Raw genomic sequence first — 15,400 nt, forward strand, 5'->3', positions numbered from 1 at the left:
AGCCTGAGAAGGGAGATATGGAGATTTGAAGGAAGGAAGAAGTGGGAGTTTGGGGATTTTAGTTTCATCAATGTGTTTTTATTTATTTATTTATTTTGGGTGGATTAAGTTAGTTTCCCTACCTTGGTTTTTCAACCCCGTCCAGTTGGTAGCAGTAATAGACCTTTTTGGGTTGTAGTCTCCCATAAAACCCACAGAAGTAGAAGCTTTTCACTTGATAAATGATTGAACACTGTCACCTGCTGGTCAAATGACCACATTGAAATAACTTTTATTTTGAAGTGAGAAAAGGAACCCGGAAATAGTGTTTACTGTGAGAAAGTGGAGGGTGAGTGCTAGCTACTTGTGGCTGTATTTATGTAATCTTGGAACGAAGTCGATCCTTTTTAAAATATAAACGTAATTTGCTGGGTGAGAGATCTGTGTGTTTACAAACTATCTACATCAGTGAAGGGCTAAATTACAGAGCCCCTTAGCTAGCGCAATGTCAACAATCTTGCTAGCTACTGACAGGTTTTCATGTTCAGTCAATATATTCTGTATGATGCCACATGTTTTAATATGTTTTGTATTTTGGCGAGTGCGTTGCTGTCATTAACTCAGCATTTGAAATGACCACTCGCCTCCAGAAGGTCAGTCAACCCAAATAGATTTTTGCTGGATCAAAATTAGAGTCCTCGATTACGTTAGCTACAGTAATAATTAGCTGGGTCATTCTCACGAAATTTGACCCAAAAATGATCCCGTTTCATTTTTAACGAAATGTCCTCTTTGATCACTGAGATTAGGATCTGTACTTATCTATACTGAACAAAAATAGTAAGGCAAAAATGTTAAAGATTTGACTGAGATATGGATTTCACGATTGGTCATAGATGCCTACAAAACAAAAAAGTAGGACTGGATCAGAAAACCAGTCAGTGACCACCATTTATTTGCCTCATGCTGCACGACACATCTTCACATAGAGTTGATGTGGCTGTTGATTGTGGCCTGAGGAATGTTGTCCCGCTCCTCATCAATGGCTGTGTGAAGTTGCTGGATATTGGCAGGAAATGGAACAAGCTGTCGTACATGTTGATCCAGAGCATCCCAAACAAGCTCAATGGGTGACCTGTCTGGTGAGTATGCAGGCCAGAAGAAATGGGACATTTTCAACTTCCAGGAATTGTGTACAGATCCTTGAGACATGAGGCTGTGCATTATCATGCTGAAACATGAGGTGATGGCGGCGGATGAATGGCATGACAATGGGCCTTAGGATCTGGTCACGGTATCTCTGTGCATTCAATGTGCCATCGATAAAATTCAATTGTGTTCGTTGTCCTTCGCTTATGCTTGCTCATACCATAACCCCACCGCCACCATGGGTCACCCTGTTCACCACGTTAAAATCAGCAAACTGCTCGCCCATACGACGCCATACACATGGTCGGGAGGCCGGTTGGACGTACTGCCAAATTCTCTTAAATGACGTTGGAGGTGGCTTATGGTAGAGAACTGAACATTCAATTCTCTGGCAACAGCTCTGGTAGACATTCCTGCAGTCAGGATGCCAATTGCACGCTCCCTCAAAACTTGACAATTTCCACAAAATTCGTATTACCACAAAAGTCCGAAAAAGTAATAATGAAATCAACGTCTAATACATTTTCTGCTTTGCTCCCCTAATGAAAAGATGTGAGTTAAACATAACACTGAAAATAAAAATCTAATCAAATCACATGTGGTTAGCAGATGTTAATGCGAGTGTAGCGAAATGCTTATGCTTCTAGTTCCGACAATGCAGTAGTAACCAACGAGTAATCTAACCTAACAATTCCACAACTGCTACCTTATACACACAAGTGTAAAGGGATAAAGAATATGTACATAAAGATATATATCGGTGATGGTACAGAACAGCATAGGCAAGATGCAGTAGATGGTATCGAGTACAGTATATACATATGAGATGAGTAATGTAGGGTATGTAAACATTATATTAAGTGGCATTGTTTAAAGTGGCTAGTGATACATTTCTTACATCAATTTCCATTATTAAAGTGGCTGGAGTTGAGTCAGTATGTTGGCAACAGCCACTCAATGTTAGTGGTGGCTGTTTAACAGTCTGATGGCCTTGAGATAGAAGCTATTTTTGAGTCTCTCGGTCCCAGCTTTGATGCACCTGTACTGACCTCGCCTTCTGGATGATAGCGGGGTGAACAGGCAGTGGCTCAGGTGGTTGTTGCCCTTGATGATCTTTATGGCCTTCCTGTGACATCGAGTGGTGTAGGTGTCCTTGAGGGCAGATAGTTTGCCCCCAGTGATGCGTTGTGCAGACCGCACCACCCTCTGGAGAGCCTTACGGTTGTGGGTGGAGCAGTTGCCGTACCAGGCGGTGATACAGCCCAACAGGATGCTCTCGATTGTGCATCATCTCCTGAGGTTGAAGAGGCGCTGCTGCACCTTCTTCACAACGCTGTCTGTGTGGGTGGGCCAAAAATATTTCTAATGAAATTATAAAATTATAATGAAATTAAATCGGACTCAAATTTCTGAGCTTTTTAGCCGTTTCGTTAGTGAGAAGGCCAAGGGGGGTAAAGGGGCTGTTTGAGACTAAGAACCTAATTCTGAAGACATACAAGCAAATAAATGTACTTAACTTATACTACTCACCTAGATGATGCATCATGGGAAAATAAAACTTTGTTTTTAAAGGAACTTAAAAAGTGTTACGGAAATTAGACACATGCCATCAGACACTGTGTTTGTACGTAATACATATTGTAGTTTAATGTCAACTTCAACTAGTATACAATTTTTATGATTTGTGGATAACCTGCAGCAAAATATTTGGTGTTTTATTCAAATAAGCAATAATAATAAGTTTTTCTAAAGTAAAATCTTATAAACTTACCAGAGTTTAATCCGGACGCATTTCGATAATCAGAATTTGGGGTGAAAATGTACACAATTCAGGAAAAAAATAAAATAAGACACTTAGCCAAAAAGTACACATCTTAGTCCTCAGAACGATAGTTGATTTTTGCAGATGCATCATGGTTTTTGTATCTCAATGTGATACATGGTTCATAAGAATCACCCAGCTAGGTGGCAGTCAGTCAAGTCTCTGTAAATATGGATTAGTAGGCTGACAAACCAACTGGCCAAGTATAATTCTGTAGTGTAATTACATGGCATTCATATATTCCATCAAGGTCCAACTAACACATGAGCATAGCTTTATAGAATGTCGTCTGACTTCCAATCCAGGTGGGGTTACACCTGCCCTTGTGTTCTCTGAAAAGATGGATTCTACTGGGAAACCCTCCACAGCTCAAGTCTTACTATTAACCACCAGCTCAGCACTGACTGCAGTCTTCTACTCTGTGTACAGGAGGAGGACAACAACAGTAGCAAGATTAAAGGTAATCACATTATAGGCTTGTCTCATCTATCTTTCTTATCTCTTTAAATCTGGTAGGATTGTGGTTAGGCTAATCATTGACAAATGACACATCTTGAGGGGAGTTTAAAGACATGGTCCGGAACGTTGGCGACGTAAGTATTTTGTAAACCTCTCGCTCTGGGCTGGATTTGTCAATGTGTAGTTCGTACAGTACATACATAATCTATGAGTAGAATTACTGTGTTACCTCAAGTAGCCACGAAATCCCTAGTTTGAAAGCGACAGTTTACTGGAAGCTGCGCTGCGCCATTTTCCCCCACGTGGGCCAGCCCCTTATCAATTAGAGTTCCAGCCAATGAGCTTTAGCCCCTCGCCATTTCAGTGACAGCTAGCAAGATACACACACGGCAGAGCGAGAGACAGTGAGCACATATATGGTATAGTACGCAATTTTGGGGGACCACTTTTGGCTTGTGAGCACTACTTTCTGAACTACTGGCTAAAAAGTATACAAAAGTGTCAATCTCTTTAAATTGTTTTGTTTGCAATTTACCAGAGCATACAGTAGCACTGCACCCAGAAATCCAATGTGATATTATCAATAGTTCAGACATACTGTCATTTGCGTTTTATGATCATTGGAAGTTTTTGATTGTTCTTCAATATGCTTTATGTTTTACAGGGAGCCAAGAGAGTGTCTATTGATCAGGATCTGAAGAACATCCTGACAGCAGCACCAGGAAAATGTGTCCCTTACGCTGTGATCGAAGGTGTTGTGAGATCTGTTAAAGAAACCCTGAACAGCCAGTTTGTGGACAACTGCAAAGGGGTCATCGAGAGGTTAACTCTAAAGGAGAAGAAGATGGTGTGGAATCGCACCACTCATCTCTGGTAGGTGCTAAAGTACAGTTGTGGCCAAAAGTTTTGAGAATGACACAAATATTAATTTCCACAAAGTTTGCTGCTTCAGTGTCTTTAGATATTTTTGTCAGATGTTACTATGGAATACTGAAGTATAATTACAAGCATTTCATAAGTGTCAAAGGCTTTTATTGACAATTACATGAAGTTTATGCATGCTGTCAATTAACTTCTGGGCCACATCCTGACTGATGGCAGCCCATTCTTGCAAAATCAATGCTTGGAGTTTGTCAGAATTTGTTTTATTTGTCCACCTGCCTCTTGAGGATTGACCACAAGTTGTCAATGGGATTAAGGTCTGGGGAGTTTCCTGGCCATGGACCCAAAATATCGATGTTTTGTTTCCCGAGCAAGTCCTGGCTCTTGCTGGACTTTCTTTGGGCGCCCTGAAGCTTTCTTCACAACAATTGAACCGCTCTCCTTGAAGTTCTTGATGATCCGATAAATGCTTGATTTAGGTGCAATCTTACTGGCAGCAATATCCTTGCCTGTGAAGCCCTTTTTGTGCAAAGCAATGATGATGGCACATGTTTCCTTGCAGATAACCATGTTTGACGGAGGAAGAACAATGATTCCAAGCACCACCCTCCTTTTGAAGCTTTCAGTCTGTTATTCGAACTCAATCAGCATGACAGAGTGATCTCCAGCCTTGTCCTCGTCAACACTCACACCTGTGTTAACGAGAGAATCACTGACATGATGTCAGCTGGTCCTTTTGTGGCAGGGCTGAAATGCAGTGGAATTTGGGGGGGATTCAGTTCATTTGCATGGCACAGAGGGACTTTGCAATCACTGATCACTCTTCATAACATTCTGGAGTATATGCAAATTACCATCATACAAACTGAGGCAGCAGACTGTGAAAGTTAATATTAGTGTCATTCTCAAAACTTTTGGCCACGACTGTACATTGAATTGCTATGATGTATTCTTGCACGCTCTCTTACTGATGGCTGTTAGGAGGCTCAGTTTGTGTGGATGTATGGTTTGTGTGTAAAGACACTCACACACTAACGATGAACCAACAGTTAACTTTTGTTCCTCTTATGTTTATTCATTCAGTCAAGGGAACACAAAATCATTTGTAAACACAAACAAAATGTATGAAAAGAATGTTATGCTCTACACCACATATTTTTGTGGATACACATCTCTCTAGATATCTCTAATATTTTGTACCTGTCAGGAATGAGAGTGAAAAGGTCATCCACCAGCGCACCAACACGGTGCCCTTTGACCTGGCATCCCACGACATGGCCATGGCCGCCACCATCCGGGTCATCCGTCCCCTGGACTCAGAGCTAGACCTGGAGACCACTTACGAGAACTTTCACCCCACGGTCCAGTCCCTGACCAATGTCATTGGCCACTTCATCAGCGGGGAGCGCCCTAAAGGTATGGTCCTTTTGTGTGGTCCTGTGTTGCTCAGTTAAGCCCAGGGCTAAGGTCAACACTGCTTTAGTAGAGCATGGCACTTGCAAAGCCAGCGTTGTGGGTTACATTGCTGCTGGGTCCACCCATACTAAAATGCATTCATGCATGTAAGTCTTTAAGTCACTTTGGATAAAAGCTAAGTGGCATATGTTGTTGTTATTATTATTATTATTATAGGTATCCATGAGACGGAGGAGATGCTGCGTCTGGGGGAGAGTGTGACCGGGGTCGGGGAGCTGGTGCTGGACAACAACCTGGTGAAGCTCCAACCTCCCAAGCAGGGCCTGAGGTACTTCCTCAGCCGACTGGACTATGACTCCCTGGTGGAGAAGCAGCAGAGCAGCGTCAGAGTCTGGAGGGTCCTGACTGCGTTGTTTGGTGTGGTAGCTTCTACGACGCTCCTCTTCATCCTGTGGAAGCAGTGGGTTTACCACAGACAGAGGAGAAAGGAGAAGAACGTCCTGGAGGAGTTCAAGGAGCATCAGAGGAAGAGGATGAGGGAGCTGAATGTAGAGGAGACCAGTGTTTCCCCTAGTGCCTGTACGGTGTGTCTGAGCCGGGAGCGTTCCTGTGTGTTCCTGGAGTGTGGGCATGTCTGTGCCTGTGACCAGTGCTACCAGGCTCTTCCAGAGCCAAAGAAGTGTCCTATCTGCAGGGCACCAATAGAGAGGGTAGTACCGCTTTATAACAGCTAATGGACAATGCCATGGCGATTGTAGCTGGACTAATCTAATGTTACTGAAAATGTCACTGAAAAAAAGGATTGTGTATTTGTTTTTCTTTTTGTTTGTCTTTTTTTGTGTGACAGGAAAATGACTGTGTATCATTTTAAGTGGGACTTGTAGCTTTAACATTTCATTGAAAGATCCACCTTACTTGTAATGCTGTGTTGTTATTATGCATATGTTGATTTGATTTATATCAGTTGAGGAAAAGATGTGTCCTTTTTCCATAGAGAGTTGTAGAATCAACTCAGAAGTTGAATGTCTTCACCTCAATGTTTCTCCAAAGCACATCAAAGCCATTTTGAATAAAGAACGAAAAACACAAAACAAATCCTCAACTTATTTTGCAAAGTTGGAGTGTACATTTACATCTGTATACTAACTATCCAGATAGTTATGAAAAAATGTATTGCTGCCAGGACAGAGTGACTTCTGCCTTTCATACATGTTTTCAACAGTGATATTTTATGTTTTGCATAAGCCATTGAATTTGATATGAGCAGTGAAAGTACAGAAATAAAACATGTGCAAGATAGAAACATTTGATAATTTAAGAAAAGTATCAAGTATCAAGCTCTATCCCCATTGAAACCGTGTATGAGCCTCGACCTGGGTTTGGCAAAACTTAACATGGCGGTGTTCGCCTTAGCAATCTCACTAGGATAAAGACCTCCTCCATTCCTGTCATTATTGAAATAGATCGTGATACCTCACATCTCAAAATAGAGCTACTTAATGTTACATCCCTTACTTCAAAGGTAATTATAGTCAATGAACTAATCACTGATCATAATATTGATGTGATTGTCCTGACTGAAACATGGCTTAAGCCTGATGAATTTACTGTGTTAAATGAGGCCTCACCTCCTGGTTACACTAGTGACCATATCCCCCGAGCATCCCGCAAAGGCGGAGGTGTTGCTAACATTTACGATTGCAAATTTCAATTTACAAAAAAGAAAATGACTTTTTCGTCTATTGAGCTTCTAGTCATGAAATCTATGTAGCCTACTCAATCACTTTTTATAGCTAGCCTACTCAATCACTTTTTACAGGCCTCCTGGGCCATATACAGCGTTCCTCATTCAGTTCCCTGAATTCCTATCGGACCTTGTAGTCATAGCAGATAATATTCACATTTTTGGTGACTTTAATATTCACATGGAAAAGTCCACAGACCCACTCCAAAAGGCTTTCAGAGCCATCATCGACTCAGTGGGTTTTGTCCAACATGTCTCTGGACCTACTCACTGTCACAGTCATACTCTGGACCTAGTTTTGTCCCATGGAATAAATGTTGTGGATCTTAATGTTTTTCCTCATAATCCTGGACTATCGGACCACCATTTTATTACGTTTGCAATTGCAAAAAATAATCTGCTCAGACCCCAACCAAGGAGCATCAAAAGTCGTGCTATAAATTCACAGACAACACAAAGATTCCTTGATGCCCTTCCAGACTCCCTCTGTCTACCCAAGGACGTCAGAGGAGAAAGATCCGTTAACCACCTAACTGAGGAACTCAATTTACCCTTGCGCAATACCCTCGATGCAGTTGCACCCCTAAAAACTAAAAACATTTCTCATAAGAAACTAGCTCCCTGGTATACAGAAAATACCCAAGCTCTGAAGCAAGCTTCCAGAAAATTGGAACTTAAATGGCGCCACACCAAACTGGAAGTCTTCCGACTAGCTTGGTAAGACAGTACCGTGCAGTATCGAAGAGCCCTTACTGCTGCCCGATCATCCTATTTTTCCAACTTAATTGAGGAAAAAAAGAACAATCCGAAATTTATTTTTGATACTGTCGCAAAGCTAACTAAAAAGCGGCATTCCCCAAGAGAGGATGGCTTTCACTTCAGCAGTAATAAATTCATGAACTTCTTTGAGGAAAAGATCATGATTATTAGAAAGCAAATTACGGACTCCTCTTTAAATCTGCGTATTCCTTCAAAGCTCAGTTGTCCTGAGTCTGCCAGGACCTAGGATCAAGAGAAACACTCAAGTGTTTTAGTACTATATCTCTTGATACAATGATGAAAATAATCATAGCCTCTAAACCTTCAAGCTGCATACTGGAACCTAATTCCAACTAAACTACTGAAAGAGCTGCTTCCTGTGCTTGGCCCTCCTATGTTGAACATAATAAACATCTCTCTATCCATCGGATGTGTACCAAACTCACTAAAAGTGGCAGTAATAAAGCCTCTTTTGAAAAAGCCAAACCTTGACCCAGAAAAGCTTTAAAAACTATCTGCCTATATCAAATATTCCATTCCTCTCAAAAGTTTTAGAAAAGGCTGTTGTGCAGCAACTCACTGCCTTCTTGAAGACAAACAATGTATACGAAATGCTTTAGTCTGGTTTTAGACCCCATCATAGCACTGAGACTGCACTTGTGAAGGTGGTAAATTACCTTTTAATGGCATCAGACCGAGGCTCTGCATCTGTCCTCGTGCTCCTAGACCTTAGTGCTGCTTTTGATACCATCGATCACCACTTTCTTTTGGAGAGATCGGAAACCCAAATTGTTCTACACGGACAAGTTCTGGCCTGGTTTAGATCTTATCTGTCGGAAAGATATCAGTTTGTCTCTGTGAATGGTTTGTCCTCTGACAAATCAACTATACATTTCGGTGTTCCTCAAGGTTCTGTTTTAGGACCACTATTGTTTTCACTATATATTTTACCTCTTGGGGATGTCATTCTTTCACTGCTATGCGGATGACACACAGCTGTACATTTCAATGAAACATGGTGAAGCCTAAAAATTGCCCTCACTAGAAGCCTGTGTTTCAGACATAAGGAAGTGGATGGCTGCAAAACAGAGATGCTTGTTCTAGGTCCCGAGAAACTAAGAGTTCTTCTGTTGAGTCTGACAATTAATCTTAATGGTTGTACAGTCGTCTCAAATAAAACTGTGAAGGACCTCGGCCTTACTTTGGACCCTGATCTCTCTTTTGACGAACGTATCAAGGACAGCTTTTTTCCATCTACGTAACATTGCAAAAATCAGAAACTTTCTGTCCAAAAATGATGCAAAAAAATGTATCCATGCTTTTGTTACTTCTAGGTCAGACTACTGCAATGCTCTACTTTCCGGCTACCCGGATAAAGCACTAAATAAACTTCAGTTAGTGCTAAACACGGCTGCTAGAATCCTGACTAGAACCAAAATATTTGATCATATTACTCCAGTGCTAGCCTCCCTACACTGGCTTCCTGTCAAAGGCAAGGGCTGATTTCAAGGTTGTACCGCTAACCTACAAAGCATTACATGGGCTTGCTCCTACCTATCTCTCTGATTTTGTCCTGCCATACATACCTACACTTACGCTAGGGTCACAAGACGCAGGCATCCTAATTGTCCCTAGAATTTTTAAGCAAACAGCTGGAGGCAGGGCTTTCTCCTATAGAGCTCCATTTTTATGGAATGGTCTGCCTACCCATGTGAGAGACGCAAACTCGGTCTCAACTTTTAAGTCTTTACTGAAGACTCATCTCTTCAGTGGGTCATATGATTGAGTGTAGTCTGGCCCAGGAGTGTGAAGGTGAACGGAAAGGCTCTCCCTAGGAGGGGTGCGTCATTTGAGTGGGTTGAGTCACTGATGTGATCTTCCTGTCTGGGTTGCCCCCCTTTTGGGTTGTGCCGTGGCGGAGATCTTTGTCGGCTATACTCGGCCTTGTCTCAGGATGGTAAGTTGGTGGTTGAAGATATCCCTCTAGTGGTGTGGGGGCTGTGCTTTGGCAAAGTGGGTGGGGTTATATCCTTCCTGTTTGGCCCTGTCCGGGTGTATCATCGGATGGGGCCACAGTGTCTCCTGACCCCTCCTGTCTCCGCCTCCAGTATTTATGTGTTGGGGGGCTAGGGTCAGTTTGTTATATCTGGAGTACTTCTCCTGTCTTATCCGTTGTCCTGTGTGAATTTAAGTATGCTCTCTCTAATTCTCTATTTCTCTCTTTCTTTCTCTCTCTCAGAGGACCTGAGCCCTAGGACCATGCCTCAGGACTACCTGGCATGATGACTCCTTGCTGTCCCCAGTCCACCTGGCCGTGCTGCTGCTCCAGTTTCAACTGTTCTGCCTGTGATTATTATTATTTGACCATGCTGGTCATTTATGAACATTTGAACATCTTGGCCATGTTCTGTTATAATCTCCACCTTGCACAGCCAGGAGAAGACTGGCCACCCCTCATAGCCTGGTTCCTCTCTAGGTTTCTTCCTAGGTTTTGGCCTTTCTAGGGAGTTTTTCCTCGCCACCGTGCTTCTACACCTGCATTGCTTGCTGTTTGGGGTTTTAGGCTGGGTTTCTGTAAAGCACTTTGAGATATCAGCTGATTTACGAAGGGCTATATAAATTGATTTGATCAAGTATTTTCCCCAAGTTAGCCTACAAAGTGACTGAATCAGTTATCACTTTTAGAAATTAGATGAGGCAGTATGCAATGATATTTCATTATTAATTCATAATGGGTTGACTAACGGGATTCTCCTTGAACCACGAATGTACAAAACATGTAACATAAGGAGTGTGTCGTGGGGAGACTGGTGGATGGAGAAGGAAAATGTACCTCCGTCGGTGACGTGTATTTTCTACCAGTTCTTGGGATTGTTTTGCATCGCACTCCTTGTCAGATTTAGCCTAATATTTTACAACGGTGTCATTTTATTATGTAAATGTACTGTACTCCATTGATACATGGCCCGTTTATTCGTAAAGAGGACAGAAAAGTTTGAGTACATTATTTTTAATGTTAACGATATTAGACCATTTAATTTTCAGTGTGTTATGATATCTGCTTTTTCACCGGCGTATTTCAGTATAGATTATTGACTAACCTTGTACTGTGAAGACCTGTTGGGAGTATTGCCTTTCAACGAGAAATATTATGGTGTTGATGGCGCCGTGTGAAAGGTCTCCGTCACGTGTTGCCTGCAGGATACCAGCAACTTCTATTGTGCTGCACTGACTAAAATACCACCTAAACCCGGACAGATTGGGAAGAGGTAAACGAGGTGAGAGACTATTGTCAACAAAGGACTTTTTAAATAATCATTACAATATATTAAATAAACACTTTTGAAAATAGTGTGTGTGTTCAAAAATACAGAGTTGGACTCTTTCATTGGAAAATGTTAATATTTTCCTGTGGCTTGACTGGACACAGCATGTATAATATTAACTTTTCCATGAGTAGAGATATAGAGGGCGTTGTATGAAATCCACCATCTTAGTTTGACTGACAATCTGAGTGAATCCTCACAATTTCGTGTTTTCTTCTAATCGCCAGTTGTCATTGAAGATGACAGAATAGAAGATGAGCTGAAAGACCCAGCAGAAAAAACACCTGCCTGTGTCTAGAATATCCCAAAAGAAGGTTGGAAGCACAAAAATACTGTAGGCCTACTATCCTTGCTCAGCAAAAAAGCACTTTGGTATGTTCTCGTTTTGTATTTATTTCAGTGATGACTATTAGTCCATGCTTCCAAACAGAAAAGAACTGTGAAATTACTTCACTTTGTCATTTGCTTTTAAAGCACATGTTATAGAACTTCATTAATTGATCCATTCTAAATGATTGATTAATGATATGGAAATTATTCCCCAATGCAAAGGCTGGTAAAATGCAAAGGATCCTAAACTTGATCCTAAACTTGCTCTTGTTTTTACTCTATCTTGGCTGATTATTTTGCTACTGTACTGTACTGTTCAGTCTTTCAAAGTTTCAGTACTTTTGTACAAAATGTTAAAACTGTGTTAATGTGTTTTTCACCTTTAATAGCATACATGAATAACTTTTGAATACCCTTTTGGTAGTGATGACCACTTGTTTTTTTACAGAATGACAATTGAAGGACTACTGTTTTTAATCATGCACTTTTGGGTTTTGCCATTTGTACTTAAGTTGTTGCTGCAAACTGCCTGCTCATTCTAATGTAAAAAACGTATTTTAACATCAGGCATCTACCTATGAAACAACTACAACTATTCCTGTTCTGTGATTGTAACAGTAAACACATGTTTATAATACAGTGCTGTCATGGGGAATATGATCAGAACTGTGCCAAATATCTCAGAAGATGCCATTACATACATGTATTGTCAGTGACATGTCCAATGGCCCAATGTGCATTTCTGCTCAATGGCCCAATGTGCATTTCTGCTCATGTTTGTTTGAGGGCTTTTTTGTCAATATCTGCCCTTGCATGGAATAGTCTGAGCAGAAGTGTCTCTGTGTCAAAAGAAATGACTGGCATACATATTGTTTGCAACTTGGAATTACATATTTATTATTTAAATATTGTGTACGTTGCACCCCTTTTCACTGAACAGGACTATGTTTGTAATGTGCAGGCAAGTATTACAATGTGAAAATGAATTGTGTACCTTGTTTCCCTTCTCCCTGGCTGACCCATTATTTGCATTACTTTGCACTATTTTACCACTAAACAAACCATTATTGCTATACTCTGTTAATTACAGTTTCATACATCAATAATGACCTAAAGTAGGCCCTGTTATTACATTGCCACTGTCAGCCACTAAGTGCCACAGCACTACACTCAGGGTGCTGTGACTTCAGAAGATGTTTTCACTGACTCTGAGGATACCAGATTATTCTCAGGTAATCAAGCATATATGTATATGGTGGCTGTAGCTTTGAATTAGGAGCGTCTTTACTGGCATTCCATCAATAGATATAACTCCTATTTAGGATATTGTTTTTCCTTACTGCTATAGGAAGGAAAATATTAAAGTGAATACTAAGGTGATACAAGCGGTCAACTTTTTCCATATCAAATAATGACTCAACTGCCCTCATGGTTGGTTTGTATAATATTATGTAAGCAGGTGAACTGGTCTCTTCCTTGAATATATTCAACTTAATTTGTTTTCATAAGAAAAACAGTATTGACATTGTCAGTGTCTGGTGGTACAATCAGTGTGTTTGTGGCTATAGCTCTGTTTGGCCAGTAGGAAATGCCAGCCGCTATAGATAGATCATCTGAAATCATGGATTCGATCAGTGGAGGCTGGAGGGAGGAGCTATAGGAGGACAGGCTTATTGTAATGGCTGGAATGGAATAAATGGAACGGTATCAAATACATTACTCCGTTCCATTATGCCATTCCAGCCATTACAATGAGCCCTTCCTCCGATAGATCATCCCACCAGCCTCCACTGGATGTAAGGTCTACTTCCGGCGCCGACAGAGATGGCCGCCTCGCTTCGCGTTCCTAGGAAACTATGCAGTTTTTTTTTTTTTTTACGTGTTATTTCTTGCACTAGTACCCCAGGTCATCTTAGGTTTCATTACATACAGCCGAGAAGAACTACTGAATATAAGATCAGCGTCAACTCACCATCAGTACGACCAAGAATATGTTTTTCGCGATGCGGATCCTGTGTTCTGCCTTACAACCAGTGCAACGGAGTGGATTACATGCAGCGACCCAAAAAAACGACTCAGAAAAAGAGGGAAACGAAGCGGTCTTCTGGTCAGACTCCGGAGACGGGCACACCGTGCACCACTCCCTAGCATTCCTCTTGCCAATGTCCAGTCTCTTGACAACAAGGTTGATGAAATCCGAGCAAGGGTAGCATTCCAGAGGGACATCAGAGACTGTAACGTTCTCTGCTTCACGGAAACATGGCTAACTGGAGAGACGCTATCCGAAGCGGTGCAGCCAGCGGGTTTCTCCACGCATCGCGCGGACAGAAACAAATCTTTCTGGTAAGAAGAGGGGCGGGGGCGTATGCCTTATGACTAACGTGACATGGTGTGATGAAAGAAACATACAGGAACTCAAATCCTTCTGTTCACCTGATTTAGAATTCCTCACAATCAAATGTAGACCGCATTATCTACCAAGAGAATTCTCTTCGATTATAATCACAGCCGTATATATCCCCCCCCAAGCAGACACATCGATGGCTCTGAACGAACTTTATTTAACTCTCTGCAAACTGGAAACGATTTATCCGGAGGCTGCATTCATTGTAGCTGGGGATTTTAACAAGGCTAATCTGAAAACAAGACTCCCTAAATTTTATCAGCATATCGATTGCGCAAACAGGGGTGGAAAGACCCTGGATCATTGTTACTCTAACTTCCGCGACGCATATAAGGCCCTGCCCCGCCCCCCTTTCGGAAAAGCTGACCACGACTCCATTTTGTTGATCCCTGCCTACAAACAGAAACTAAAACAAGAGGCTCCCACGCTGAGGTCTGTCCAACGCTGGTCTGACCAAGCTGACTCCACACTCCAAGACTGCTTCCATCACGTGGATTGGGAGATGTTTCGTATTGCGTCAGACAACAACATTGACGAATACGCTGATTCGGTGTGCGAGTTCATTAGAACGTGCGTTGAAGATGTCGTTCCCATAGCAACGATTAAAACATTCCCTAACCAGAAACCGTGGATTGATGGCAGCATTCGTGTGAAACTGAAGGCGCGAACCACTGCTTTTAATCAGGGCAAGGTGTCTGGTAACATGACTGAATACAAACAGTGCAGCTATTCCCTCCGCAAGGCTATCAAAAAGGCTAAGCGCCAGTACAGAGACAAAGTAGAATCTCAATTCAACGGCTCAGACACAAGAGGCATGTGGCAGGGTCTACAGTCAATCACGGACTACAGGAAGAAACCCAGCCCAGTCACGGACCAGGATGTCTTGCTCCCAGGCAGACTAAATAACTTTTTGCCCGCTTTGAGGACAATACAGTGCCACTGACACGGCCTGCAACGAAAACATGCGGTCTCTCCTTCACTGCAGCCGAAGTGAGTAAGACATTTAAACGTGTTAACCCTCGCAAGGCTGCAGGCCCAGACGGCATCCCCAGCCGCGCCCTCAGAGCATGCGCAGACCAGCTGGCCGGTGTGTTTACGGACATATTCAATCAATCCCTATACCAGTCTGC

General features: G+C 42.0%; 1 protein-coding gene across 3 annotated transcripts; it reads left to right on the plus strand.

The window, feature by feature from the left end:
* Window positions 1-247: 247 nt before the first annotated feature.
* On the plus strand, window positions 248-6,818 carry LOC112216278 (mitochondrial ubiquitin ligase activator of NFKB 1). 3 transcript variants are annotated; one of them, XM_024376146.2, is made up of 5 exons: window positions 248-328; window positions 3,256-3,410; window positions 4,074-4,282; window positions 5,499-5,707; window positions 5,924-6,818. In XM_024376146.2, the coding sequence occupies exons 2-5, from the start codon at window positions 3,291-3,293 to the stop codon at window positions 6,439-6,441; spliced, it is 1,056 nt and encodes a 351-aa protein (XP_024231914.1). In that variant the 5' UTR covers window positions 248-328; window positions 3,256-3,290; the 3' UTR covers window positions 6,442-6,818. The 3 variants fall into 3 exon arrangements, with proteins under 3 accessions (XP_024231914.1, XP_024231915.1, XP_024231912.1); XM_024376147.2 differs by lacking the exon at window positions 248-328 and adding an exon at window positions 335-411; XM_024376144.2 differs by lacking the exon at window positions 248-328 and adding an exon at window positions 1,099-1,121.
* The last annotated feature ends 8,582 nt before the right edge of the window (window positions 6,819-15,400 follow it).

This window comes from Oncorhynchus tshawytscha, linkage group LG16 (assembly GCF_018296145.1).
Source record: "Oncorhynchus tshawytscha isolate Ot180627B linkage group LG16, Otsh_v2.0, whole genome shotgun sequence".
Lineage (NCBI taxonomy): Eukaryota > Metazoa > Chordata > Actinopteri > Salmoniformes > Salmonidae > Oncorhynchus > Oncorhynchus tshawytscha.